Raw genomic sequence first — 26,629 nt, forward strand, 5'->3', positions numbered from 1 at the left:
ACAAAGAGACATGGGATCTCCTCACCTTTTTTTTCATGTGAAAGACTCATGTTCAGCCGCACAGTGTACCGTTACATCTGGTTGGGCCATTAGTTCAGTCCTGTCACGGAGAGAAGAATGTCACCTCAGAGGCCTGGAAACTACCTCTGCAGCATTCCTGGTATTCTTGAACACCTGTTGATGTACCAAGTTGCTCCAGCCTTACCTTGAGTACTGGCATGAATGCAGTTTGAGATTTAGATGTCTTTTATTTCTTCCTTTTTTACTAATAAAGCTCATAAGGTATTTTCATATTCTAGTTATAAAACTGGAATATCTGCACGTAGTGATCCAGGAAGCTAGGAAATTATTCACTGGGAGACAGGAAAACACTCAAGGTAGTAATTCAGTTTTTGATTCTCTTGTATTTTTTGTCTAGACAGTGATTGTCTAGTATATTTCTTGGATTTTTTTTTTTTTTCTTAAATATCATGTGCTTCCTGAAAACAATGAGGTGAAAGGCCAGGATTTGACATTTTGGAAGAGTCTCCACCAAGACAGTGGCTTTTCTGGTTCATGAAATTGGATGTGTTAAAAGTAATTTTGATGGACTGGGGGCGCAGCTCAAGTGGTAGAGCTCCTACCTAGCAAGCGCAAGACCTTAATTTCAAATCCCAGTACTGTCAGAGGAAAAAAAAAGTAATTTTGACTGGAATTAAAACACTGTATCATTATTCATTAACTTAGTGCTTTTGTGTGTCTGTGCTGTGTTTATGTATATGGTACTGCAATGTTAGTGTTTACACAATACTAAATCATTCTTATGTGACTAAAAATAATCTTTATTAAGAATCTCAGCATATGAATTTGAGAACTTACTTTGTTGTCTTTTGTCTTTTTAACATGATGATACAGTCAGCTATAGAGCAATTTCATTAGTATATGTGAGTAATGGTGGTTTAGGTAACTCTGAGGGCTGGGTAAGGGCTCATAAGAAGCTTCTAGAGCCCTGTGCTTGGTATTCCTCTGAATGACCATTCTACTTCTCTTTCTAATGCATGCTTTTCTTTCTTCCTTGCAAACAAAATGCTGACTTCATGGCTCAACTTAAAATAATTGTAAAAAGCTAAATTGGCTTCAGTTAACAGTTAAAAGAAAACCCTTAGTTTTAATTGGAAGAAAAAATATGAATTCGTGAAATTCAGTCCTTGCAACATAATGTAGCCTTTTCTGTTTACACCTAGTGACTAACCTGTCTCTAAACCATTCATGGGGTGATTCTAATTTCCATTTCCTTTTTCTTCCTGCATCCCTGTTGTCTGTTATGGTTTGTTTGGTTGGACTCTCCCCTGGTCAGTATTTTTATTTCCAGGAGGTGTTCCCTGTCTTGGCTGCAAAGCACTGTATCATGCAGGCCAACGCGGAGTATCACCAGTCTATCCTGGCAAAGCAGCAGAAGAAATTTGGGGAAGAGATTGCAAGGTTGCAGGTGAGTCTCTTGGCGATAAATAGTTGGGTAACTTGGTTCTCCATTTTTTTCCTAGTGAGATTCTCAGGATTACTCATAAAAAATTTTACTATTCTTTGCCCATCTCAACAAAGATAATTGTTTTCATCTTTTATGCTTTACCTGCCGCATGGTTTTTGAAGTCTTATATTTTATCTAAAGATTTCATGCAAAATTTGCATTCAGTTCTCTTATTGCCTTAGTTTAAACTGGAGTTTATAATAATTCCCATGGCTTGAGGACAGTAGTCTCTCTCTCTCTCTCTCTCTCTCTCTCTCTCTCTCTCTCTCTCTCACACACACACACACACACACACAAAGAAACAACACCTCCCATCCCCAACTTGTGTCCAGCACTGGCATTGGGGTTGTCAGAAACTGACTGATATCTGGTGCGACATTCAACAGGGGCCAGATCTATTTATATGAATTACTCGTTTTGAGAATTGATAAGGCAAGGATAGGAAGAGGACTGGAAAATTACAAAAATTATAAAAAGGATTGGATACTGGAAGATAACATGGAACTGTTATGTAGGAAGTTGAGATTAGTCTTTTTTTCACAAGAAAACATACCCAATAATGCCCATAGTGATAAAAATCGGAGACTTTTTTTTTTATTTATAAAATCCAGATTTTCACATATATAATGATTTTTGATTTTTCCAGTAATTCACTGTGCATATAAAAATTACATATTTTTTTTTTTTCATGGGACTGAGGTTTTAACTTAGGGCCTCATAGTTTCTAGGCAGGTGCTCTACCTCTTGAGCCGCTCCACCAGCCCTGTTTTGTGTTGGGTATTTATGAGATAGGGTCTCTCCAACTGTTTGCCCAGGATGTCTTTGAACCACAGTCCTCCTGATTGCTGCTAGGATTACAGGTGTGTAATCTGGCACCCAGCAAAAATTACATTCTCATATAAAAATGCTTCTGAGCAAGGAATTTCTGTGGGGAAGATTTTTTTAAGGCTAGCACATTTAATACTTTTGAAGTTTATATTCTATATTTTTTAGGAATTCTAGTGCTGATTGTTAGATTTAAGTGATTTGTTTAATTCCTACAAACCAGTCAGAGAAGAACTCGTTTTGAAATGTTCATCTAATTTTTAAATACTTGCTAGTCACACAATGACTAGCAAGTTGTTGGATATAGAGACAGAATTTATAGCTTCAGTCTTACGTCAAAAATTAACACAGAATAAAAACATTTACTGATCCATATCTCAAAGGACAGTTTCTCTTTCTAGTAGGCATGAAATATTTTAAAAATTGATTTGGGCCTACAGATAGGCAAACAGAACAAACAGACAAGAAAAGATGACCAGGAATTATGGTTATATTCTCTGTACCTTCTTACTCAGAGTACTCTGTGATCTTGACAGAGATCACTGGATAGTCAGCTCATTAAACCAGTGTTCTAATCATTGCTTTTGGCAAAGGGAAGTAACTTACTGGTTGTGTACAAACCAGAAACAGGAAAATCAGAACAAAGGTAAGATGAGATCAAAGGTAAAATTGCTTCTTGGAATCACTTCTGAAACCAAGAGCATTTGTACCTGGGCTTAATATAGCCCATGAGTTGCACTTCTTTAACAGTGTCCTTTGTCTAGTTCCTGAAGGCTCTGGAGAATTTCCAAAACAGCCAAGGTACAGTTTTTATATTAAAGATGTAAAAACTGGATTCATTAAGAGCAGTACATGTCAGAGATTTATTTAACTCGTAGTGATAGTCCTTGCTAGGTGATAAATCTGATTTCATGAAAGTATTGTTCATTTTATTAATTAAGGTAGTGGGGCTGGATGTGGTAGTACACAACTGTAATCTCTGCCTTCAGGAGGCTGAAGCAGGAGGATTGAAGCAGGAGGATTGGAGGATTGCAGTTTGATGGTAGCCTGGGCTATATAAGGTAGCCCTGTCTCAAAAGAAAAAAAAAATTTGTAGATATTAAGAAACTTGTCCTTATAAGGATGGGGGTCATGATATCTGAACTTTAGTTTCAAATGGTTCTGTATGAAAAGAAAAAAAAGTACATCCATACTTGTATGTATGGGAAATTGAGAGAAAGCAAATATAGCAAAATGTTAACAGATGTTGAACCTGGATTATTCATTGTCATGTTTTTTCAGTTTATGAGCGTGAAATTTTTTGAGATAAGAATTGGGGAGGGCTAGTGGAGTGGCTCAAGTGGCAGAGTACCTGCCTAGTAAATGTGAGGTCCTCAGTTCACACCCCAGTGCCGCCTAAGTAAATAAATAAGATTTCTTCATTTCCAATTATTTAGAATTGGGGAATAAATTCTCTCTCTCTCTCTCTCTCTCTCTCTCTCTCTCTCTCTCTCTTTCAACCCCTGGTGTCGTCTGTGTTTTTCCTCTGTCCTGTTCTCTGTTCTTTTTTCCCACTGTGCAGTGGGTAATTTCTATTAGTTTCTTGTTTGATCTTTGCCCTGTCTTTCTTTGACGTAGAAGCAAATATATAAACATACATATGCAAACATAATATACATTCTTAGCTCTCTTCATTCTTACTTGAGTCAGTATACTAGAGTTATGTACATGTTGCTTTTCACATGTAAAAGTGTATCTCAGATCTCTATTTTAATAGAGCAGAGGCAACACATTGCTATTTTTTCTTCAGAGCTGTATTGTACTTCATTGTATAAACCACAGGTTATTTCTGTTTCCTATTGCTGGATACACATATTTCCAAGATTCACATTACAAACAGTACTGCAGCAAATAATCATGTACCTAGGTATTTTGTACTTGAGCAGGTATCCTAGTTTGGGCTGCCAATAACAAAATACCATAGAATGGGTGACTTAAACAATAGAAATTTATTTACTCAGTTCTGGTGATTGGAAGTCAAAAATGGCCTTCTTGCTATTTTTTAATGTGGTAAAGAAAGAGAGAAAGATCTTTGCTATCTCATGGGCACTAATCCCATGCGAGGGCTCCAACCTCACGACCATGTTTAATTATCTCCCAAAGGCCCCATCTCCAAATACTGTCACATTAGAGGTTGGGGATTCAACATAATGAATTTTAGGGAACATGGTTCAGTCTATAGCAACAAATTTATGATAAATTTGTATAAGTGGGACTACTAGCCAGGTGCCATGGCTCATACCTATAATCCTGTCTACTTGGGAGGCTAAGATTGGGAAGGTGGCAGGTTGAGCCAACCTGGGCATAAAAAGCTAGACTCCTGTCTCAGCCAGTAAAAGCTGGGCATGATGGCATGTGTCTGTCATCCCAGCTATCATGGAGGCCTGTAAATAGGAGGATCAAGTACCAGGTCAGCCTCAGCATAAACATGGTACTCAAAAAATACCTAAAACCAAAAAGGGCTGGGGTTGTGGCTCAAATGGTAGGGAGCTTGCCTAAGCACAAGACCTGACTTCAAACCTCAGTACCCATCCCCAAAAAGGCAGGGGATGGGGGGGGCAGATTGCTGATACCAAAGTATAAATACATTTGTAATTTGTTACGTATTTGGATCTTGAATCAGAGTTTATTCTGATGTATAAGGTGTGCGTCCAATTTTTGTCTTTTTCCCTGTTGTCTCCAAACCATTTCTTACAATGGTACTTACTGACTTGAAATTCTGGTTTTTTTACATATTAAATTCACTATATCTCCTTGGGTCTTTTTCTGAAGCTTTTGTTCTCTTTCATTGATTATCTGCTCATGGTCCAGTTCCAAACCATTTTTTTATTTGTGCTTTAGACTTTTTCTTCTTCTGTTTTTTTCAGCGACAGGCTCTTGCTATCTAGCTCAGAGTAGTCTTGAACTTTGATCCTCCTATCTTAGCATTCCAAGTGCTGGGATTAAGGCATGTGATAAGTATTTTCATTTTATGAAATAAAATTAATGAAACATTTTATGTTTCATCTATTTCTTCTTCCTGTCTTATTTTTTGGAGTATTATATATCTATCTCATCCTTAAATATTTTAGTATGTATCTCTAATAGCTAAAGATTAAAAAAAGCCATATAGTACAGTGCATTATCCTATCTAGAAAAATAATATTAATATGAATTAGTATTCATAATTCAGCATTAGCCAAATCTAGTTTTCTTTGATTGTTTTTCTTAGGGGTCTTGATTTATTCAATTCAGAATCCATATACAGTCCTTACATTGCATTTATTTGATATGTTCCATAAGTCTTTAATTTGTAGCAGCCTGTTTCTCCCAACCACCATGTAGAATATTCTTTATTTTTTCTTGTTCTTTCTCTCTTTCTTGCTCTCTCTTCCTCCCTCAAATGGTTTTTCAACATCTTACGGAGATACTTGATTTTTAACCTAAATTTATTATTTTAGAGGATCATGTGAATGGATTTTCCAGTATTTATTTTGTAGTCTTGTGATTTTGGTGGTAGGTTTGCCTTATCTCTTAATCTGGTCATTTTAGATAGCTGTACTCTATATGCATTAAAATATTATATATTCTATTGTTGAATCTGAAGTCCTCCATGCCTTATGTGTTGCTCAAATCTTCTGAGTCCTAAAACTTCTTGTGTATTTGGTCTTCCACTTCATGGATATAATTAGAGTTACCAGTTCCTTAATATAATTGCTTATGCAATTAGAGGCTATTAAATTTAAAATTTAGGAAGTCTTGTATCTTCCTGCAAATTGGCAATTGTTAAAACATTATGTACTGAATTTATCCCTAACAATTCTTTTGGCATCACTATCTATTTTATTTGATACTATTGTTCCCCCACCACCTAAATTATATAATTTTCAGCCTTACGTTGTTATTATAAGGCCAAACTTAAAAAAATTTTTTTTTTCTTGGAGCTGGACGTTGTGACTCCCACCTGTCTGTAATCTCAGTCACAGGGGAAGCATAGGTAGGAAGGGGATTGCAGTCCGAGGTTGGCCCTGAGCCAAAAGTGAGGTCCTATGGAAAAATAACTAAAGCAGGCTGGCAGAATGGCTTAAGTGATAGAGTACCTTCTTAGCAAGCATGAGACTGAATTCAAACCCCAGTACCACAAAAAATAAAATAAAAATTACTAAACCGAGAAAAAGACTTGGGGGTATGAGCTTAAGTGCTCTAGGTTCAAACCTCCCAGTACCACCAAAAAAAGAGAAAAGTTCTTATTGACACTGAAATAAGATGTTACTCTGTGGACCTTCTGTATATCTAAGTCATTTTTTTCTGACCCACCCTTTCATTGAGTGCAGCTTCTTAGGCCCCTGCTGTCATTTGGTGAAATGGGTAAAGGAAGTGCCATTCAGTCCTCTTACGTGTGTGGTTTCATGGCTCTTGACTCAGGTCTCCATGAAGGCTTTTACTACTTTAAAATTGCTCGTTCTTTGGCTTACAGAAATAACTCTACAGCCAGACTTCCTTAATATCAATTTGTACTGATTGGCCCATGAATTTCATTTCTGTTTTGCCAGTTCACTTGTATGTTTAAAGGGAAGTCTGCTGTCCATTTTACCCTTCAACTTTTGGGTGGTTTGTGATGGAACAGTTTCCAGGTTGTCCTGTCAGCCATTGTGTTGGAAATGACATTCCTTAAGATTTCCTGCAAAACCAATGCTTAGTGGTAAAGAGAAAGAAAACATTTTTGTTTTCTTTCTTTCTTTTTGACATTTTTCTTTTTAGCATGCAGCAGAATTGATCAAGACAGTGGCATCTCGCTATGATGAATATGTTAATGTGAAGGATTTTTCTGACAAAATCAACCGTGCCCTTACTGCAGCAAAAAAGGACAATGACTTCATTTATCATGATCGAGTTCCAGACCTTAAGGATCTAGATCCTATTGGCAAAGCCACACTTGTGAAATCTACCCCAGTCAATGTACCCATCAGTCAGAAGTTTACTGGTATGTCTATTTTTAAAAAATTTTATTAGCATATAATAGTTTTGAAGGGGGATATGTTGTAATTTTTACCTGTGTACTTAAAATATATCTTAGACTTACTCCCTCCAGTCTTTCTCCTTCTTCCTCCCTTCTTAGAACAATTTCAGTGTTTCATTCTTATATGAATACAAAATACAACCACTATATTCACCCTCATTCATCCTTTCCTTATGCCCATGCCCCTTCCACTGGTTCCCACCCCTGGAAAGGCCTTTTTTCTGATATGTCTGTTCTTCGGATGCAGTTTAATCTATTCATCTATTCTCTACTTTAGTATGTATTTTTTATAGCTAATATCACACAATTGTTTGTGAATACTTTGGATATAATTTGCATTCATGTTGAAGACAAATGTAAATAAAAATTAAGCTTATTACTAAAATTACACTAAAAATTGGTATATTTCACTAAAGGTATATCTTTAGTGAAGTTTTAAGATGGAATGTAAATAATAAAACATAAAGTATACAGCAGAGGCAGAAAACTGGAAACTGAACAATGCTGGAACAAGCACTTACCATTTTTAATATGTTTGTTATATTTAAGATACTGGCATTAAAAATAAACATGCATAAGTATATAAGTACGGGGTCATTTGTATAAGTAAATGTTATTATATACTTGGATATCACAGATATATGCAATATTTGGTATCCTCTAATTGAGATCCTGGGGATAACATTCTAAGCACTTCGGAAGAGTGATTATTTTGCTTAGTTTATTTAGCAAACAAATTGTGCCAGTGACTCTTTTAAGCAATTTACAAATGCGTAGCTCATTTGTTACACCATCACCATGAGATAGATATTGTTAATATTCTATTTTACTGACGATACTGATACATAGACTGATTATTTCCCCAAGGTTACATCTAATAGTGGGAGAGCTAGAAATTGAATCTGGCACTGTGGCCCACTCAGTCAATTTAAACAAATGAGCAGTGTCATCAAAGATCCTTCTTACATAATGAGAAGCACATCTTAAAAAGTTAATATAAAGCTCAAAAAAGTTTTCATTATGCTATTACCCATGAATTTAGTCCTCTAAACTTTTTCTTTAGTTGTGCTTTCAATAATGATTTAGTAGCTGGTGCTGTGGTTCACACCTGTACTCTTAGCTTCTCTGGAGGTGGAGATTGGGAGGATTATGGTGCAAAGTCAGCCAGGATAAAAAGTTCACAAGACCCCATTTCAGTCAGTAAAAAAGCCAGTTTTCTTGCCTGTCAGCTATGTGGAAAGCATAATAGGATTGTGGTCTAGGCTAACCTGGGCATAAATCCAAGACCCTGTTTGAAAAACACATAAAGCAAAAAGGGTTGTGGCATGGCTTAAATGGTAGAGTACATTTCTGGCAAGCACAAGGCCCTGAGTTCAAACCCCAGCATGGCCAAAAAAAAAAAAAAAAGTTAGTTTTGATCTTTACGTATTTGTTGACTTTACATGAATTTTAGAAAGAAAATATGAATAGTCAGTTGTACCGTTTGAGTTTTTGTCTTACAATTTTATTGAAACTTTCTTTTCAATTTTAGATCTGTTTGAGAAGATGGTCCCTGTGTCAGTGCAGCAGTCTCTTGCTGTGTTTAATCAGAGGAAAGCTGATTTGGTTAACAGATCAATTGCTCAAATGAGAGAAGCTACCACCTTGGCAAATGGGTAGGTAGAGCTTAATTTACATAAATTTGTCTCTCAAGTTAAAAAATTTTCTGTTGAGTCATTGTGCAACTAAGTAGTTTATGAGCATTTTAGTTTTCTGAACGTGGAGCCAAATGTCAAGGATATATGATGTATGATGAAGTTAGCACCCTCAGGTCCTGAGCACGTCTTAATAGCTTCACCAGCTGGGGACCAAGCCTTTAACACATGAGCTTTTTTTGTGGGATACTTCACCTCCAAAACATAACAACACACAAGTGTATTTGCCTTCTTTCACTTAGCATAATGTTTTTTAAGGTTTGTCTTTTGTCGTGTATGTCAGTTTGATCCTTTGCATAGTGGCGTTTCATTTTATGGTTAAGCAGCAGTTTCTTGACTTTGTTCATCTGTTGATATAACATTTCAGTTGCCATGAACGTTCATGTATAAATCTTTGTGTGGACATGTTTTAGCACTCTTCAAAGAGTCAGTATTTTATTCAAGAGAGAATTTTTGAGTTATGTGTATGCTAAGTTAGTGTATGCTAAACTTTACACAAGTTTGCCAGATTCTTTTCCAAAATGGGTGTTCCATTTTTAAGTTCCTACTTGCACTGTGTAAGAAATATAATTGTTATACATCCTTACCAGCTCTTAGTCTTTTGAATTTTAACCATGCTAGTGCATGTGTAGCAGTATCTCTTTGTGATTTAATTTGTACTCCTTAATTATCAATGACACTGAATAACTTTTCATGAACTTATTATATGAAAATAATAATTTAGTAGCCAGTGCTGTGGCTCACACCTGTACTCTTAGCTTCTCTGGAGGTGGAGATTGGGAGGATTATGGTGCAAAGTCAGCCAGGATAAAAAGTTCACAAGACCCCATCTCAGTCAGTAAAAAAGCCAGTTTTCTTGCCTGTCAGCTATGTGGGAAGCATAATAGGATTGTGCTTTTGTGAAGTGTTGATTGAAATACCCCTCCATCCCTTTTGTTTGGTGAGTGTGCGCTTGGTATTAAACCTAGTGCCTCATGCATGTAGGCACATGCTCTATTACTGGGCCATACTCCCAGCCATTTGGCTCCTTTTTTTAAAAGTTGAATTTTTATTAATTGTCTTTAAAGAGTTCTTTACATATTTTGGAGATAAGTCTTTCGTTAGATATATGTGATGGAGAATGTTTTCTCCTGTTTTGACTTTGCTTTTCATGTTTTTAATTTTAGCAAATGCATGGATTACAAATACGTGTTTGCATATGTGTGTGTGTGTGTGTGTGTGTGTGTGTGTGTTTCTCAGTCTTCTGAGTGCTGGGATTCCAGGCATGTACCACTGTGTCTACTGTATTTTTCTTTATCTAGCAAGAAAGCAACATGAGTTTGTTCTTGCATATGATTAAGAGGCAGTCTGAATTTATACAGAACTTATTTTCCGAGCAGTTCATTATATTATATCTAAGGATAAGTCCCCTACCCCATCATGTAAATGAAATAACTGAAGGGTTGTTACTAAACCATAAAAATAAGAAAAGTTGAAGATTCTATAATTAATACTTAAATCACTTATGTTTGATTGGTATTATGCTTAGATGATATGAAATTATAACTTTTGTACATTGTGATTTGTTAGAAGAGTATAACAATTGAATATGATAAAAGACCACTTTTTTAAATGATAGACTTTTTGATTACTTGGACTAAAGGAAGTTAAATTTGAGCTTTATAAGTCAAAGATTTCTAGTATATTTTAATGTCAGTTTTTCTTACCTTTTGGCTTTTAATTCTGAACTGTGAACTTAAATATCTTAATTCTTTAATGATTTTGTTTTAATTTTGTCAATCACTGACTTTCTGGTTTTCTTTCTTTTGCTTTATTTTCAATTAATAGGGTTTATTTATTTTTTTTGGTGGTGGGGGAGTTAATTCCTTTGCTATTGATTTTAATGGGTTTAGGTGATTAACATTTTTATAGTATTTTAAATGTGGTTTAGACTTATAAACACAATATTTCTCTTTTTCCTTTTTTTTTTTTTTAAAAAAAAAAACAAACAAAATCAGCGTGTTAGCTTCCCTCAATCTTCCAGCAGCAATTGAAGATGTGTCTGGAGATACTGTACCTCAGTCCATATTGACCAAGTCCACATCTGTCATTGAACAGGGAGGCATCCAGACTGTTGATCAGTTGATCAAAGAATTACCTGAACTACTACAAAGAAATAGAGAGATCCTAGATGAGGTATGTTTTAAAAGATTTGTTTTTTTAAGTAAAAACTATGATCCTTTGGTACCTAGTAGGGATTAGGACTGGAGGTTTCTTGTGGGGGAATATCTATCATCTGGATGAATTCACTGTGGCTTTAGCTTGCTCTTCAGCCTCATGAGGACTTTTAAGTTAGAATGAGTTTATTTTTTAGGAAATAAAATTCATGTTGTTGAAATTCATATGACTGTTCTATAATATTAGTATACTATAAGAAATTACTATTGCACGAACAGTCCAAAGTCTTCATAATGTAATGATCTCTTTTGTACATATATAGGCATCAGGTTTCTAGGAGAACATGGAATCAGACAAAAGTTAGGTCATCAGGTATTTTATCAGGTGACTGCATTTACTTGCCAATAAGAGATGGGGCTTTATCCACAGCATGAAACACTGTTAAAAGTTTTGGCTAGAGGCAACTGTTTTTCTATTAATTCTCCTTTTAATTGGTAGGATTCTTTCTTTAGCAATGGATGCATTCAAACTGGTTACAAGGCTCTTGCCAGCTTAGGAGTCACACATTCTCTTCTAGATGATACCTTTTATCAGTAATATTTTGATTTTTTCATTTAAAATCTGGAGGATATTGTATTTACTTATTTCTGAGTACCATGGAGGAAAGGCACATTTTTAAAGTACTTATGACATTATGAAGCTTGTGGATGAGAATATCTATTTCCTTGGGTTATTGTAAAAATTAATTAAGCTAAGACAGTGAGCTGCCTAGCCTTTGTGACACGTAGGATGTTCTTAGTAAATTATAACTGTTATAACTATTAGCATTTTGATGATAATGATAGTGATGATTATTCATCTTTCAATGAAAATCAGCTTGAAAAAGGTTAAGGTGAAAACTTATTGCATTATTGACTTGGGAAAGCTGTTTATGAGGGGTTCTACAATAGTTGTACAATCAGCATTCACCAGCCTTATCTGTGTGGATGTAGTCATTTATCAGAAAAACTAAGGGAAACAGAGGTGGTACTATGTAGCTCAGTATGAAATCTTTGCTCAAGAACATTGAGCTTGTTAGAAATCCAGACTCTCAGGCCTTATACCAGATTGAATCAAATTCTGTATTTTGAGCTGATTTCCAGATGACAAACTCTGTTCTTGAGGTCATAGACTTTATAGTCATAAGAATATTGTTTAGTTCTTTGAAATCTGTATCAACTCAAAATAGATCAAGGATCTTAATATCAGACACCAAACTCTAAAGTTGGTACAGGAAAGAGTAGGACATACTCTGGAGTTAGTAGGTATAGGTAAGAACTTTCTCAATGGAGCCCCAGCAGCACAGCAACTAAGAGATAGCATAGATAAATGGGACTTCATAAAACTAAAAAGCTTCTACTCAACAAAAGAAATGGTCTCTAAACTGAAGAGAACACCCACAGAGTGGTAGAAAATCTTTGCCAGCTACATATCAGACAAAGAACTGATAACCAGAATATATAGGGAACTTAAAAAACTAAATTCTCCCAAAACTAATGAACCAATAAAGAAATGGGCAAGTGAACTAAACAGAACTTTCTCAAAAGAAGAAATTCAAATGGCCAAAAAACACATGAAAAAATGCTCACCATGTCTAGCAATGAAGGAAATGCAAATTAAAACCACACAAAGATTCCACCTCACCCCTGTTAGAACAGCCATCATTAGCAACACCACCAACAACAGGTGTTGGCGAGGATGCGTGGAAAAAGGAACCCTTTTACACTGCTGGTGGGAATGTAAACTAGTACAACCACTCTGGAAAAAAATTTGGAGGCTACTTAAAAAGCTAAACATTGATCTACCATATGATCCAGCAATCCCACTCTTGGGGGTATACCCAAAAGACTGTGACATATGTTACTCCAGAGGCACCTGCACACCCATGTTTATTGCAGCATTATTCACAATAGCCAAGTTATGGAAACAGCCAAGATCCCCACTACTGACGAATGGATTAAGAAAATGTGGTATCTATACACAATGGAATTTTATGCAGCCATGAAGAGAGATGGGTCTCCTGTAAGCAGCAAATTGTTGGATCTTCCTTTTTAATCCATTTCGTCAAGCGGTGCCTTTTGATGGGTGAATTAAGTCCGTTAACATTAAGCGTTAGTACTAATAGGTATGTGGTGATTCCTGTCATTTAGTTGTCTTAGTTGTTTGAAGGTTTGATTGTGTGTACCTAAGTTGAGGTTACTCTCTGCTTTCTTGCTTTTTCTTTTCCTGTGGTTTGGTGCTGCCTGTCTTTTCATGGTTAAGGTGGGTTTCACTTTCTGTGTGCAGAATCCTTTGAAGAATCTTTTGTAGTGGTAGCCTTGTGGTCACATATTGTTTTAGTTTCTGTTTATTATGGAAGACTTTATTGCTCCATCTATTTTGAAGGATAGTTTTGCTGGGTAGAGTATCCTGGGGTTGAAGTTGTCTTCATTCAGTGCCCGGAAGATCTCACCCCACGCTCTTCTTGCTTTTAATTTTTCTGTTGAGAAGTCTGCTGTGATTTTGATGGGTTTACCTTTGTATGTTATTTGTTTTTTCTCTCTTACAGCCTTCAATATTCTTTCCCTAGTTTCTGAATTTGTTGTTTTAATGATGATATGTCGTGGGGTAGTTCTGTTTTCATCTGATCTGTTTGGTGTCCTGGAGGCCTCTTGCATGTGTATGGGAATATCTTTCTCTAGATTTGGGAAATTTTCTGTTATTATTTTGTTGAATATATTGTGCATTCCCTTCGCTTGCACCTCTTCTCCTTCTTCGATGCCCATGATTCTCAAGTTTGGTCTTTTGGTGGAGTCGGTGAGTTTTTGCATTTTCTTTTCACAGGTCTTGAGTTGTTTAATTAATAGTTCTTCGGTTTTTCCTTTAATTACCATTTCATCTTCAAGTTCTGAGATTCTGTCTTCTGTTTGTTCTATTCTGCTGGATTGGCCTTCCGTTTTGTTTTGCAATTCTGTTTTGTTCTTTTTTCTGAGGTTTTCATATCCTAGGTGGTTTCCTCTTTAATATTGTCTATTTTTGTCCTGAGTTCATTTATCTGTTTATTCATTGTGTTCTCTGTTTCACTTTGGTGTTTATACAGTGCTTCTATGGTTTCCTTTATTTCTTCTTTTGCTTTTTCAAATTCTCTATTTTTGTTGTCTTGGAATTTCTTGAGTGTCTCCTGTACATTTTGGTTGACCCTCTCCTGTATCATCTCTATAAAATTCTCATTGAGTACCTGTAGTATGTCTTCTTTTAAATTATTCTTGTGGGCTTCATTGGGTCCTTTGGCATAGTTTATCTTCATTTTGTTGGAGTCTGGATCTGAGTATCTGTTTTCTTCATTTCCCTCTGGTTCCTGTACTAATTTTTTGTTGTGGGGAAACTGGTTTTCCTGTTTTTTCTGTCTTCCTGTCATTGTCCTTGGTGTGGTTACTGTCCCTGTACTGTGTGCAATTAAGTATGTTCTCGCTTGTAATAATAACAGTGGTGATATTTAGAATGGAAGGGTGAGAGGAGATGGAAAGCAAGAAGTTAAAGGGAAAAACAAATAAATAAACATTAGGAAAAAACAAAACAAGGAATCAAACAAAACAGTTTCAAAGGTATAAACAGGGAGCGTTAGTGTACTATTCGACAGTAAGCTGAACAGGCATTAGAGAGACAGAGTATTGAAAATAAAAAATAAAAAGAATAAAGGTAAGAATAAAAATAAAAATAAGTAAATGAATGAAATATATATATATATAAATAAAATAAAATGAAAAATAGAAAAAAAAAAAACCTCCAAGTTCAAGTGCAATGAAGTTTCAGTCTTAATAATTTTGGTGTCTGTCTCAGTCTCCAATCCTGGAGATGGTGCCTCAGATGTTGTTCTGTAATTGTCTCATCAAAGGGGACGCATAAAGTAGAACAAAACTTGTCCACATCTTCCCAAGCCATCTGTGCACGGGCAACTGGCGGCCCGGGGGCCCTCCTGGTTTCTCCATTAAACGTGAAGTGGAGATGCTCTGTGCCTGCTGGAGGTGTGGAGGGGTCAAAGTTTTGCCTCTTCTCGGTGGTTTTGCCTGCAAAGTGTGTCTCCAGCATTTCTCCCAAGATTTCGCTATAGGAGGTACGCTTTCTGCTTCCTCTCTCTAGCCGCCATCTTGGAATCTCGTCTGCATTCAGTTTTTAAATCAGTTTGGAAAGTATTACTAATCATAACAATGTTAAATCATTGAATCCAAGAGCATAGATGTCTTTCTTTTTTTTTTTAATCTTAATTTTTTAAAATAATGTTTTATAGGTTTTATTGTACAGATCTTACACCTCTTTGGTTAACGTTATTTCTAGGTTTTTTTTTTTGATGTTATAAATTTTTAAAAAATTTCCTTTTTGGACTGTTTATTGCTAGTATAGAAATAAACTGATTTTTGTAAGTAGATTTTATCTTTTGCAGTTTTACTGAATTCATTTATCTCTATGTAGAATATTTATCTATCTATAGTCACATCAAATACAATTACAAATAGTTTTACTTCTTCCTTACCAGTTTGAATGCCTCTTATTTTTCTTGCCTAATTTTCTTGGCGAGTACAGTGTAGAAATGGTGACAGTGGACATTCTTGTCTTTTGTCTGATCTTCTGGGGAAAGCTTTCAGTGTTTCACTAGCAAGCACAGTTATATGTTGCTTAAAGCGTTGCGTAATGTTCTAGGAAACACGTGTTAGGCGATTTTGTCATTGTGCAAACATCATATGTGTACTGACACAAACTTAAAATGGCAACAGCATAATTAGGCAATATGTACCTTAGGGGACAGCTAGCATATATGTACTCTGTCATTGACCAAAACATGGCTGTGTGCCACAAGATTGTATGATTTTAGCTGTGGGTTTTCCATGGATGGCCTTCATCATGTTTGAGATTCTCTCTTTTTTTCCTCTGTGTCTCTGTCTGTCTCTCTGCTTTTTTTTTTTTTTTTTTTTGGCAGTGTTCAGGATCAAACCCAGGGTCTCATGCATGCTAGGAAGAGCTTTAATACTGAGCTACATGTGTACTTGAGGATATTTTTCCTATTCCTTGTTTTTTTTTTTTTTAAATCATGATAGAGTGTTGGATTTTATCAGATTTCTTTCCTGGATCTCTTGAAATGAACATGAGGTTTTTTTTTCCTTCGCTTTACTAATAAGGTATTATAGTAATTGATTTTTACTTGTGAGGCAGTCTTGTATTCTTGGCATGCTCTACTTGGTCATGGTATATAATCTTTTTAATGTGCTGCTGTTTTTGGTTTGTTAGTATTTTGTTGAAGATTTTGCCTCTATATTCATAAGGGATGTTGGTCTGAAGTTTTCTTGTGGTGTCTTTGTTTGACTTTCAACCTGTGTGTTCTTAAATAGATTGAATATCCCTTACTGAAATGCGTGGGACCAGAAGTATTTTGGGGTTTAGTTTTTTTTGTTTAGTTTTGTTTCTTAGAATTTTGGCACATTTTGTATATACATAATGAGATATTTCAGTGATTGGACCCAAATTTAAGCATGAAATTTATTTATGTTCCATATTTACCTTATACACATATTCTGAAGGCTTTTTTTTTTAATTTAAAACAGGGTCTTGTTATGTAGCCCAGGCTGGCCTTCAAGTCATAAACCTCCCATCTCAACATCCTGAGGGCTGGGATTACAGGCCACACTTGGCTCCCCTGATGGAAATTTTATACAGTATTTATCATGTTTCTGTATTTTGATTTTGACTGGTCACATGAGGTCAGCACTGGGGTTTTCCATTTGTGGTTTCAGCTGATGCTCAGATTTGGATTTTAGATTTCACATTTTTGAATTAGGGTTACTCAACCTGTGGTTGTGTCTTTTGTAAATAGTACATAGCAATATTTTTCTTTTAAATTTGTTTTGAAAGTCTTTGCCTGTACCTGGAGGGTTAAATCCATTTATATGAACTGTTTATATTCATATATTCAGAATCATTTCCTACTGAATTTTGTATTTTACATTTGTGTCACTTTTGATTTTGATTTCTGTAGTTTTCTGTCTTTACTGAGTTACTTGTTTCACTCCTTCCTCCTGTCCCTTTTCTCTCCCTACTTTCCTGTTCCTTTCTTCCCTTTCTCCCTTCTTTCCTTCCTTCCCTTATTTCTCTTTTTTAGGGTTCATTATAATGTGCCTCGAGTATAGATTTCCTTTCTTTAATATTTCATTGAATTCACTGAATCTGAGGAATTGTATCTCTCATCTATCCTACAAAGTGGTTAGTTTTCACTTTTTAAAAATTCATTTATTCCTATGTGCATACATTATTTGGGCCATTTCTCCCTGCTGCATCTCACCCCCCAATCCTCTTGCTCCCAGAACTTGTTCTGCCCTTTTCTTTGATTTTGTTGAAGAGAAGACATAAGCAATAGTAAGAAAGTCATAGCGTTTTTGCTAGTTGAGATAAGGATAGTTATACAGAGAGATTCCTAGCATTGCTTCCATGCACAAGTGTATTGCAACCCGAATTGATTCATCTCTAACTGACCTCTTCACTACTTCCTGGTCACCTTCCCATATTGACTTCTGTCATTTTAAGGTTATTGTATTAGCTCTTCTGCAGTGGGGACATCAAACACGTTCCCAGTTCTGGGTTTCCTACCTATCCCCATTCCTCCTGTATGTTCTCTTCCCTTAGCATGTGACCCATGTCCAACCACATTACTGCATTTGCCCTAGATCTAAAGTCCTCATGTGAAGGAGAACATACGATTTTCAGTCTTCCGAGCCTGGCTAACATCGCTCAGAATGATGTTCTCCAGTTCCATCCACTACTTGCGAGTGATAAGAGTTCATTCTTCTTCGTGGCTGAGTAAAACTGCATTGTGTATAAAAACCACATTTTCTTAATTCATTAGTCAGTAGTGGGGCATCTTCGCTGTTTCTATAACTTGGCAATTGTGAATAGTGTTTCAGTAAACATGGGTGTGCAGGTGTCTCTGGAGTAAGCTGAGTTGCATTCCTTTAGGTATATCCCCAGGAGTGAGATTGCTTGATCATATGGCAGATCTATGTTTAGTTTTTTAAGAAGCCTCCATATTGTTTTCCAGAGTGGTTGCAATAGCTTGTATTCCCACCTGCAGTGTCCGAGGGTTCCTTTTTCCCCACATCCTTGGCAACACCTGTTGTTGGTGGTATTTTTGATGATAACTATTCTAACAGGAGTAAGGTGGAATCTTAGTGTGGTTTTGATTTGCATTTCCTTTATGGCCAGAAATGAGCATTTTTTTCATGTGTTTTTTGGCCATTTGAATTTCTTCTTTTGAGAAAGTTCTGTTCAGTTCAGTTGCCCATTTCTTTATTGGTTCATTGATTTTGGGAGAGTTTAGTTTTTTGAGTCCCCTGTATATTCTGGTTATCAGTCCTTTGTGTGATGTATAGCTGGCAAATATTTTCTCCCACTTTGTGGGTGTTTTCTTCAGTTTAGAGACCATTTCTTTTGTTGTGTAGAAGCTTTTTAATTTAATGTAGTCCCATTTGTCCATCCTTTCTCTTAGTTGCTGAGCTGCTGTGGTTCTGTTGAGGAAGTCCTTGCCTATACCTATTCTTTCCAGAGTATTCCCTGCTCTTTCCTATACTAACTTCAGAGTTTTGGGTCTTTTATTAAGGTCCTTGATCCATTTTGAGTTGATATGAGTACAGGGTGATAGACATGGATCTAGTTTCAGTTTTTTGCAGGCAGATAACCACTTTTCCCAGCAACATTTGTTGAAGAGACTGTCTTTTCTCCATCATATGTTTTTGGTGCCTTTGTCAAAATTAAGTTGGGTATAGCTGTGTGGATTCATAAATGGGTCCTCTGTTCTGTTCCACTGGTCTTCATGTCTGTTTTTGTGCCAGTACCATGCTGTTTTTATTACTATTGCTTTGTAATATAGTTTGAAGTCAGGTATTGTGATACCTCCAGCATTGCTCTTTTTGCTGAGTGTTGCCTTGGCTATTTGTGGTCTCTTGTGTTTCCAAATGAACTTTTGGGTAGATTTTTCAATCTCTGTGATGAATGTCATTGGGATTTTGATGGGAATTATGTTGAACATGTAGATTGCTTTTGGTAGTATAGCCATTTTTATTATGTTGATTCTACTGATCCATGAGCACGGAAGATCTTTCCACCTTCTGTGGTCTTCCTCGATCTCTTTCTTCAGGGGTTTGTAGTTATTGTAGAGGTCATTCACATCTTTTGTTAAGTTTACTCCTAGGTATTTGATTTTTTTTTTTGAGGCTATTGTAAATGGGATTGTTTTCATATATTTTTTCTCAGTTTGTCATTGTTGGTGTATAGAAAAGGTAATGATTTTTGTAAGTTGATTTTATACCCTGCCACGTTGCTGAAGGTGTTTATGGTGTCTAGGAATTTTTGGGTAGAGTTTTTTGGGTCTTTGAGGTATAAGATCATGTCATCTGCAAACGGGTATTTTGACAGTTTTTTACCTATTTGTATTCCTTTTTATTTCTTCTTCTTGCCTTATTGCTCTGGCTAGGAATTCCAGGACTATGTTGAATAGGAGTGGGGTTAGTAGATACCCTTGTCTTGTTCCTTATTTTAGGGGAAATGGTTTCAGTTTTTCTCTGTTAAGTATGATGTTGGCTATAGGTTTGTCATATATAGCCTTTATAATGTTGAGGTACTTTCTTTCTATTCCTAGTTTTCTTAGAGCTTTTATCATGAAGTGGTGTTGAATCTTATTAAAGGCTTTTTCTGTGTCTATTGACATGATCAAGTGGTTTTTGTCTTTGCTTCTATTAATGTGCTATATTACATTTATAGATTTGCGTATGTTAAAACACTCCTGCAACCCTGGGATGAAGCCAACTTGTTCATGGTAAATAATCTTTCTGATATGTTGTTGGATTCGGTTTGCCATTATTTTATTGAGGATTTTTGCATAGGTGTTCATTAAGGAGATTGGCCTGTAGTTCTCGTTTTTGGAGATGTCTTTGGTTTTAGGATGAGTGTAATACTGGCTTCATAAAATGAATTAGGCAGTGTTCCTTCCCTTTCTATTTCATGGAAATGTTTAAGGAGAGTTGGTTTTAGTTCTTTACCAAAGGTCTGATAGAATTCAGCAGAGAATCCATCAGGTACTGGACTTTTCTGTTTTGGGAGACTCTTTATTGCTGTTTCAACTTCATTTTGTGTTGCGGATCTATTCAGGTGATTAATATCCTCTTTGTTCAATTTTGGATGGTCAGAAGTATCTAGAAATTTGTCCATTTCTTCAAGATTTTCAAATTTATTTGAATATAGGTCCTCAAAGTAGTCTCTGATGATTCCCTGAATTTCTGTAGTGTTTGTTATCTCCCCTTTTGCATTTCTGATTTTACTAATTTGGGTTTTTTCTCTCCTCATTTTAGTTAGGTTTGCCAGGGATCTGTCAATCTTGTTTATTTCTTTTTAAAAGAACCAGCCTTTTGTTTCGTTGATTCTTTGTATGCTTTTGTTTCTATTTCATTAATTTTGGTCCTTATTTTTATTATTTCTCTCCTTCTGCTTGTTTTGGGATTTGCTTGTTCTTGTTTTTCTAGGCGTTTGAGATGTAGCATTAGGTCATTGATTTGAAATCTTTCTGTCCTTTTAATATATGCACTCATGGCTATAAACTCTCCTCTTAGGACTGTCTTTGCTGTGTCCCATAGGTTCTGGTAGGTTGTGTTTTCATTTTCATTAACTTCCAGGAACCTTTTAATTTCCTCTTTTATTTCATTAATGACCCACTGATCATTGAGCAGTGTGGTGTTTAGCTTCCAATTGCTTGCATGTTTTCTACTGTTGTTTTTGTTGTTGAGTTCTAGTTTTAATGCATTGTGATCAGATAGAATGCATGGTATTGTTTCTATTTTCTTATATTTGCTGAGGCTTGCTTTGTATCTTAAGACATGATCAATTTTGGAGAAAGTTCCATGGGCTCCTGAGAAGAATGTATATTGTGTAGAAGTTGGATGAAATATTCTGTAGACATCAACTAGGTCCATTGGATCTTTGGTATGATTTAGTTCTAGAATTTCTTTATTGATTTTTTTGTTTGGATGACCTATTGATTGGTGATAGGGGGATGTTAAAGTCTCCCACTACCACTGTGTTGAAGTGTGTATATGCTCTTAGGTCCTTCTGAGTATTTGATGAAATTGGATGCACTGACCTTGTGTGCACATAGGTTGATAATTGTTATTTCCTTTTGATGTATTTCTCCCTTTATTAGTATGAACTATCCTTCTTTATCTCATTTGATCAATGTAAATTTAAAGTCTACTTTGTCCGAGATAAGTATTGCTACTCCTGCCTGTTTTCAGGGGCCATTGGCTTGGTAGATCTTCCAGCCTTTCACCCTAAGCCAGTGCTTATTTCTGTCTCCTGTAAACAACAGATTGTTTTATCTTCTTTTTTAATCCAGTTTGCCAAATGGTGTCTTTTGATGGAGGAGTTAAGTCCATTAACATTCAGTGTTAGTATTGATAGGTATGTGGTGATTCTTGTCATTTAGTTGTTTTTGTGGCTTAATGGTTTGATTGTATGCCGCTGAATCAGTGTTACTCTCTGATTCCTTGTCTTTTTTCTCCTGTGGTTTGGTCCTCACATGTTTTTGTTTGTTTTCATTTTCTGTGTGCAGAATTTCTTAGAGAATCTTTTGTAGTGGTGGCTTGGTGGTCATAAATTGTTTTAGTTTCTGCTTATTGTGGAAGACTTTTATTGCTCCTTTGTTTTGAATGATAGTTTTGCTGGGTTGAGTATCCTAGGGTTGAAGTTATTTTCATTCAGTGCCTGGAATACCTCATGCCATGACATTCTTGGTTTTAAGGTTTCCATTGATAAATCTGTTGTGTTTTTGATGGGTTTACCTTTGCATGTTATTTGTTTTTTCTCTCTTACAGCTTCCCTTTTCTTTCTCTATTCTCTTTGGTTGTTGTTTTAATGATAATATGTCATGGAGTAGTGTAGTTTTGGTCAAGTCTGTTTGGTGTCCTGGAGGCTTCCTGTACCTAGATGGTCATAGCTTTCTCTAGATTTGGGAAATTTTCTGTTATTATTTTGTTGAATATATTACAAATCCCTTTTGCTTGGACCTCTTCTTCAATGCCCATGATTCTCAGGTTTAGTCTTTTGATGGAGTCAGTGAGTTCTTGCATATTCCTTTCTCAGGTCTTGAGTTGTTTGACTAATAGCTCCTTAGTTTTTCCTTTAATTTCCATTTTATTTTCAAGTTCTGAGATTCTGTGTTCTGCTTGTTCTAGTCTGCTGGAGTGGCCTTCCATTGTGTTTTGTGTTTCTGTTTCATTCTTTTCTCTGAGGTTTTCCATATCATGCTGTCACTTCCTCTGTATTTATAGTGTTTTTTGTTTTACTTTGGTGTTTATTTAGGGTTCCTATGAGTTCATTTATTTGTTTCTGTGTCTTCTCATGTTCTTTATGTTTGGTGTCTTGAACTTTATTGAGTACCTTTTGTACGTTTTTGGTTAACTATGTCTAATAACATCTCCATGAAATTCTCAGTGATTACGTGCAGGATTTCTTCTTTGAAGTGTGTTCTTGTGGCATTATTGGGTTCCTTGGTGTCATTTATCTTTGTTTTGTTGGAGTCTGAAACTGGGTATCTGTTTTCTTCATTTCCCTGTGAATCCTGTATTAAATTATTTTTTGAGGGAGAATGGTTTCCATCCCTTTTTCATCTTCCCGTGGCTCCACTTGGTACTGTGCAAACTATGTTCTTGATAGGCTAATTGGTGATTTTAGTCACCTGTTTTCTTTCCCTTGGTTTAATTTTGCTTTGTGACTGCATTGGGTTTTTAGCTAGTGTGTGTGTGCTAATTCTGTTCCTGGTCTGGGTGTAATTTAATATTAACTAACTCACAGTAGTAAAACTAACAAAACAAACAAACAAAAAAAATCCCAAAGAAATCAGTGGGGAGAGATGAATAAAAACAAACAAGAAACAAAACAAATAAACACACAAACACACAGAAAAAAATCCCTCCAGGTTAGGGAACAATAGAATTTCAGTGTTTGTTTAAGTTCTGGTGTTACTCTTCCAGCATCCAGTCCTAAGCAGAAGCTCTGTCATAGTCTTGCCAGGTGGTAGGGTAGTTTTTTTTTTTTCTTCTGTGTTTCAGCGGCAGCTGCTTAGTCAGCTCCTCCCTCAGTGGGGTGTGGCAGTTCAAGTTTGTATGTTGTTCTCAGGTTCTGGAGAACAGCTCTGTAGCTCACCAGCTATCCTCCTTTGGAGTTGGGTTTTCAGTGTGCTGGTTTACTGGGGGTTTTTTCTTTGCCTCCCCTGCTTTGCTGGGGCAAGATTAGTGATCTGTCAGTTGGCCCCTTGCTGTCAGCGTGTTGTGATGGTTTGCTGATTGTTTTTTAATTTTGCAGTATTGTTTGACTTTGGATGTTGCTCACTGGCTCAGGAGATGAGGTTTGTGGATTGCTTCCTGCCCTGCTTCAGGCAGTGGCTTATCATCTGCCTGCTGTTGGCTTTTCTGCCTTTCCAGGCTTTGTTTATTGAAAGTTAGTGTGGAGATCAGCTCCTTGCTCACCACCCCTTCTCCATTGTGCTTCTAGCACCCCACCCCCTCTGCTGTATGCTAGTTTTCAGTTTGTTGTTTATTCAGTTTTTTACTTTTTTGCGGGGTGGGGGCAGTCTGCCCAGGGTGCTATGCTGGTTTATCCTGGGGGTGGCTGGGGGAATACCGTGTGACACTTGGCTGTCATCTGTTTGGTCTGCTGAATGTCTCCCAAGGAGGTTTGGAGCTGGCGTCTGGTGTCAGTGGGAGCCCTCCTGTTTTCTCAGTGTAATGTGGCTTGGAGAAGCTTTCTAAGGGCTAGAGGTTCAGGGTGTTGAAGTTTTGATTCTCCTAGGTGTTTTTATTTCCTCCAAATGTGGCTCCAGAGTCTGAGCAAGATTTTTGATTCACAGAGCTCACGCTGTCTGCTTCTGCGCCCTAGTTGCCATCTTGGATCCTCAAGTTTTCACTTCCTTGAATATTGCTTTTCCCCTATCCTTATATCTCTGGTTATGTGTACGCTGAATTTTTTTATTTTACTTTCTGTGTCTTTTTTGGTGGGGTGTGGTTGTGGTTTGAACTCGGGGCTTTGCACTTGCAAAGGAGTTGCTCTGTGGCTTAAAACACGCCTCCAGTCCATTTTGCTCTCGTTAATTTGGAGGTGGAGCCTCAGGAACTATTTGTCTAAGCAGACCTGGAACTGCAATCCTCCTGATCTCAGCCTCCCTAATAGCTAGGATTACAGGTGTAAGGCACTGGTGCTGGACTTCTATGTCTTTCTGTCTGTCTCTTTGTTCTTTCTTTTTTTAAAAATATTTTTCTTTCTTTCTTTTTTCTTTCAGGTTTTGAGACAGGGTCTTTCATTGTAGCCAAGGCTTTGCTAGTACATGTGTGCCTGATCCTGCCTGGCTTCTGTGTCTCTTAACCTCTCATTTTGTGTTGATTCTGTGCTTCATTGTGGGTAGTTTATTCTGACCTGTTCCCAGTTCACTTCAGTTATGCTTTCACAACTTTTAAGTGCTCATTAACTTCCTAATTTGTTCTTATTTCTAGAAATTCTGTGTTTTCTCACTTATTCCCATTCTCTTTCTCCTATGTCATACCTTTATTTCTTCAAATATATTAAACGTATTTATTTTGTATTCTTCATGTTATAATTTTTGTATCCCTAGTCCTTGTGAATTTGACTCTGCTTTTTTATTTTTTATAGTGGCTTTTTATTTCTTGAGTTTAGTTTTTTCTTTTTAATTAGAGATTTAAAAAAGTTGGGTAAGTTTATACTTAATAGAAAAGTTGTAAATTTAGTGCAAAAAGTTCCTATGTGTTCATCACCCAGCTTTCCCTAAAGTTAAGATTATATGGAGTTATTAAAGCTAAGAAATTAAACATTGGCAAGTAGCACTCCTGGGCAGTTTTACCAGTTATTCTACTAGTGTCCAAAATCCAGTTTAGAATATTACATGAGTGATTTTTGATTCTGAATTCACATTTCCTGGAATTTTACTTGTGGGAATTCTTTGAAGTCTGGATTTAGAATGAATTCTTCTAGATAGAATTTATGTTTGTTTCAGCCACTAGACAGGCATTATATACCTGATAGCTCCTTGAACTTAAAGAGTTTTTTCTCCCTTTTTAAAGTTAATCTTTTAATTGGAAGTTCATCTTAGACTTTGTGTCACACTGTGTCATTTCTAATCCCAAATTCAGACTTTTGAGTAGGAATGTCAGCCAAAGTCCAAACAGGCAAGTTTCCTTTTGTAGGACAATTTTCCTTCTTTAAAAATATGGTCATCTTTGGTGACTGACATCTGTAATCCCAACTACTTGGGAGGTGGAACTTGGGAGGATCATGGTTCCAGGCTGCCCAGGCAAAAAGTTAGTGAGACCTTTTGTTAACCACAAGCTAGGTGTGGTGGTTCATGTCTGTAATCCCAGCTAATGAGAGGCACAGGTAGAAGGGTGGTGGTCTGAGGTAGGTTATAGGCAAAAGATGTGAGATCCTATTAGAAAAATAAAGAACAAAAGGGCTGGGCAGTGGGTATGGCTCAAGTTGTAGAGTGACTGTCTAACAAGCTTGAGGACTGAGTCCAAACTCTAGTACCATCCACCAATCCCCTCCCCACAAAAATACATTAATTGAGAATCACTGATTTGATAGTGTCCTAATTGGACATGGAAGGTGCCTCCAATCTGACCTCTCACTCTTACTGGCTCTGCCTAAGTTTCTTATCTCCTTGTGTGTTAAATCCACAGTTTAAGTCAATGACAAACTTCATAGGTGGCTAAGTATGGGTGGTGGGCCAGTTCTGGTTTTTGGTCTATTTTTGTATAGATTGACTAGCTGAGAGGGTTTTATTTATTTATGTATGTATATATACCATTTATAGAGGTTGTAGTAAAATGAATACATGACAGAGATTATGTGTAGCCCACAAAGCCTGAAATATTTACTCTGATATGTGACACAAAAGTGCTGTTTTCTGCTCTAGCTGTCATTATTGTTAGACACCCTTGGCACTAAACCTGGGTCCATGGCTAGATTAGCACTTTCTTGTGTTTCTTTTCATCTGTGCATAAAAAGGCATTTTTTTTATATGCAACATACAATTTTTAGTTGTACTGGAAGTCTAAGTCTCTTATTGCATAGTTTTTTTTATTATGTAATCAATTTTCCCTTTTGTTTTATGGCTTCTGAGGTTGAAAGGTTTTGCTTCTGTCTTCTCTTTCGTTAATTTAATCTTAAAATTTCCTTTAAAGGAATCTTGACATAGATGCAAATATTCTCTTTTATTTTACTGAGAAAGATAATGTTGCTAACTTAACCTTAAATTTTATGGTGCTCTTTTTTTTTTTTTTTGTGCCAGTT

The 26,629-nt window shown here is 36.3% G+C and overlaps 1 protein-coding gene across 2 annotated transcripts in view; it reads left to right on the forward strand.

Annotated features, from left to right (window-relative positions):
* The window catches only part of Pdcd6ip (programmed cell death 6 interacting protein), a 70,225-nt gene that overhangs the window by 25,563 nt on the left and 18,033 nt on the right, over positions 1–26,629 (forward strand). The window contains exons 7-10 of one of the 2 annotated variants that reach the window (XM_020167181.2): positions 1,337–1,468; positions 7,112–7,334; positions 8,902–9,025; positions 11,062–11,239. In XM_020167181.2, coding sequence (XP_020022770.1) covers positions 1,337–1,468; positions 7,112–7,334; positions 8,902–9,025; positions 11,062–11,239 — 657 coding nt within the window. The remainder of the gene's footprint in view (positions 1–1,336; positions 1,469–7,111; positions 7,335–8,901; positions 9,026–11,061; positions 11,240–26,629) is intronic. The other variant, XM_020167182.2, reaches the window with a different exon arrangement.

Source organism: Castor canadensis, chromosome 5, assembly GCF_047511655.1.
Source record: "Castor canadensis chromosome 5, mCasCan1.hap1v2, whole genome shotgun sequence".
Classification (NCBI taxonomy): domain Eukaryota; kingdom Metazoa; phylum Chordata; class Mammalia; order Rodentia; family Castoridae; genus Castor; species Castor canadensis.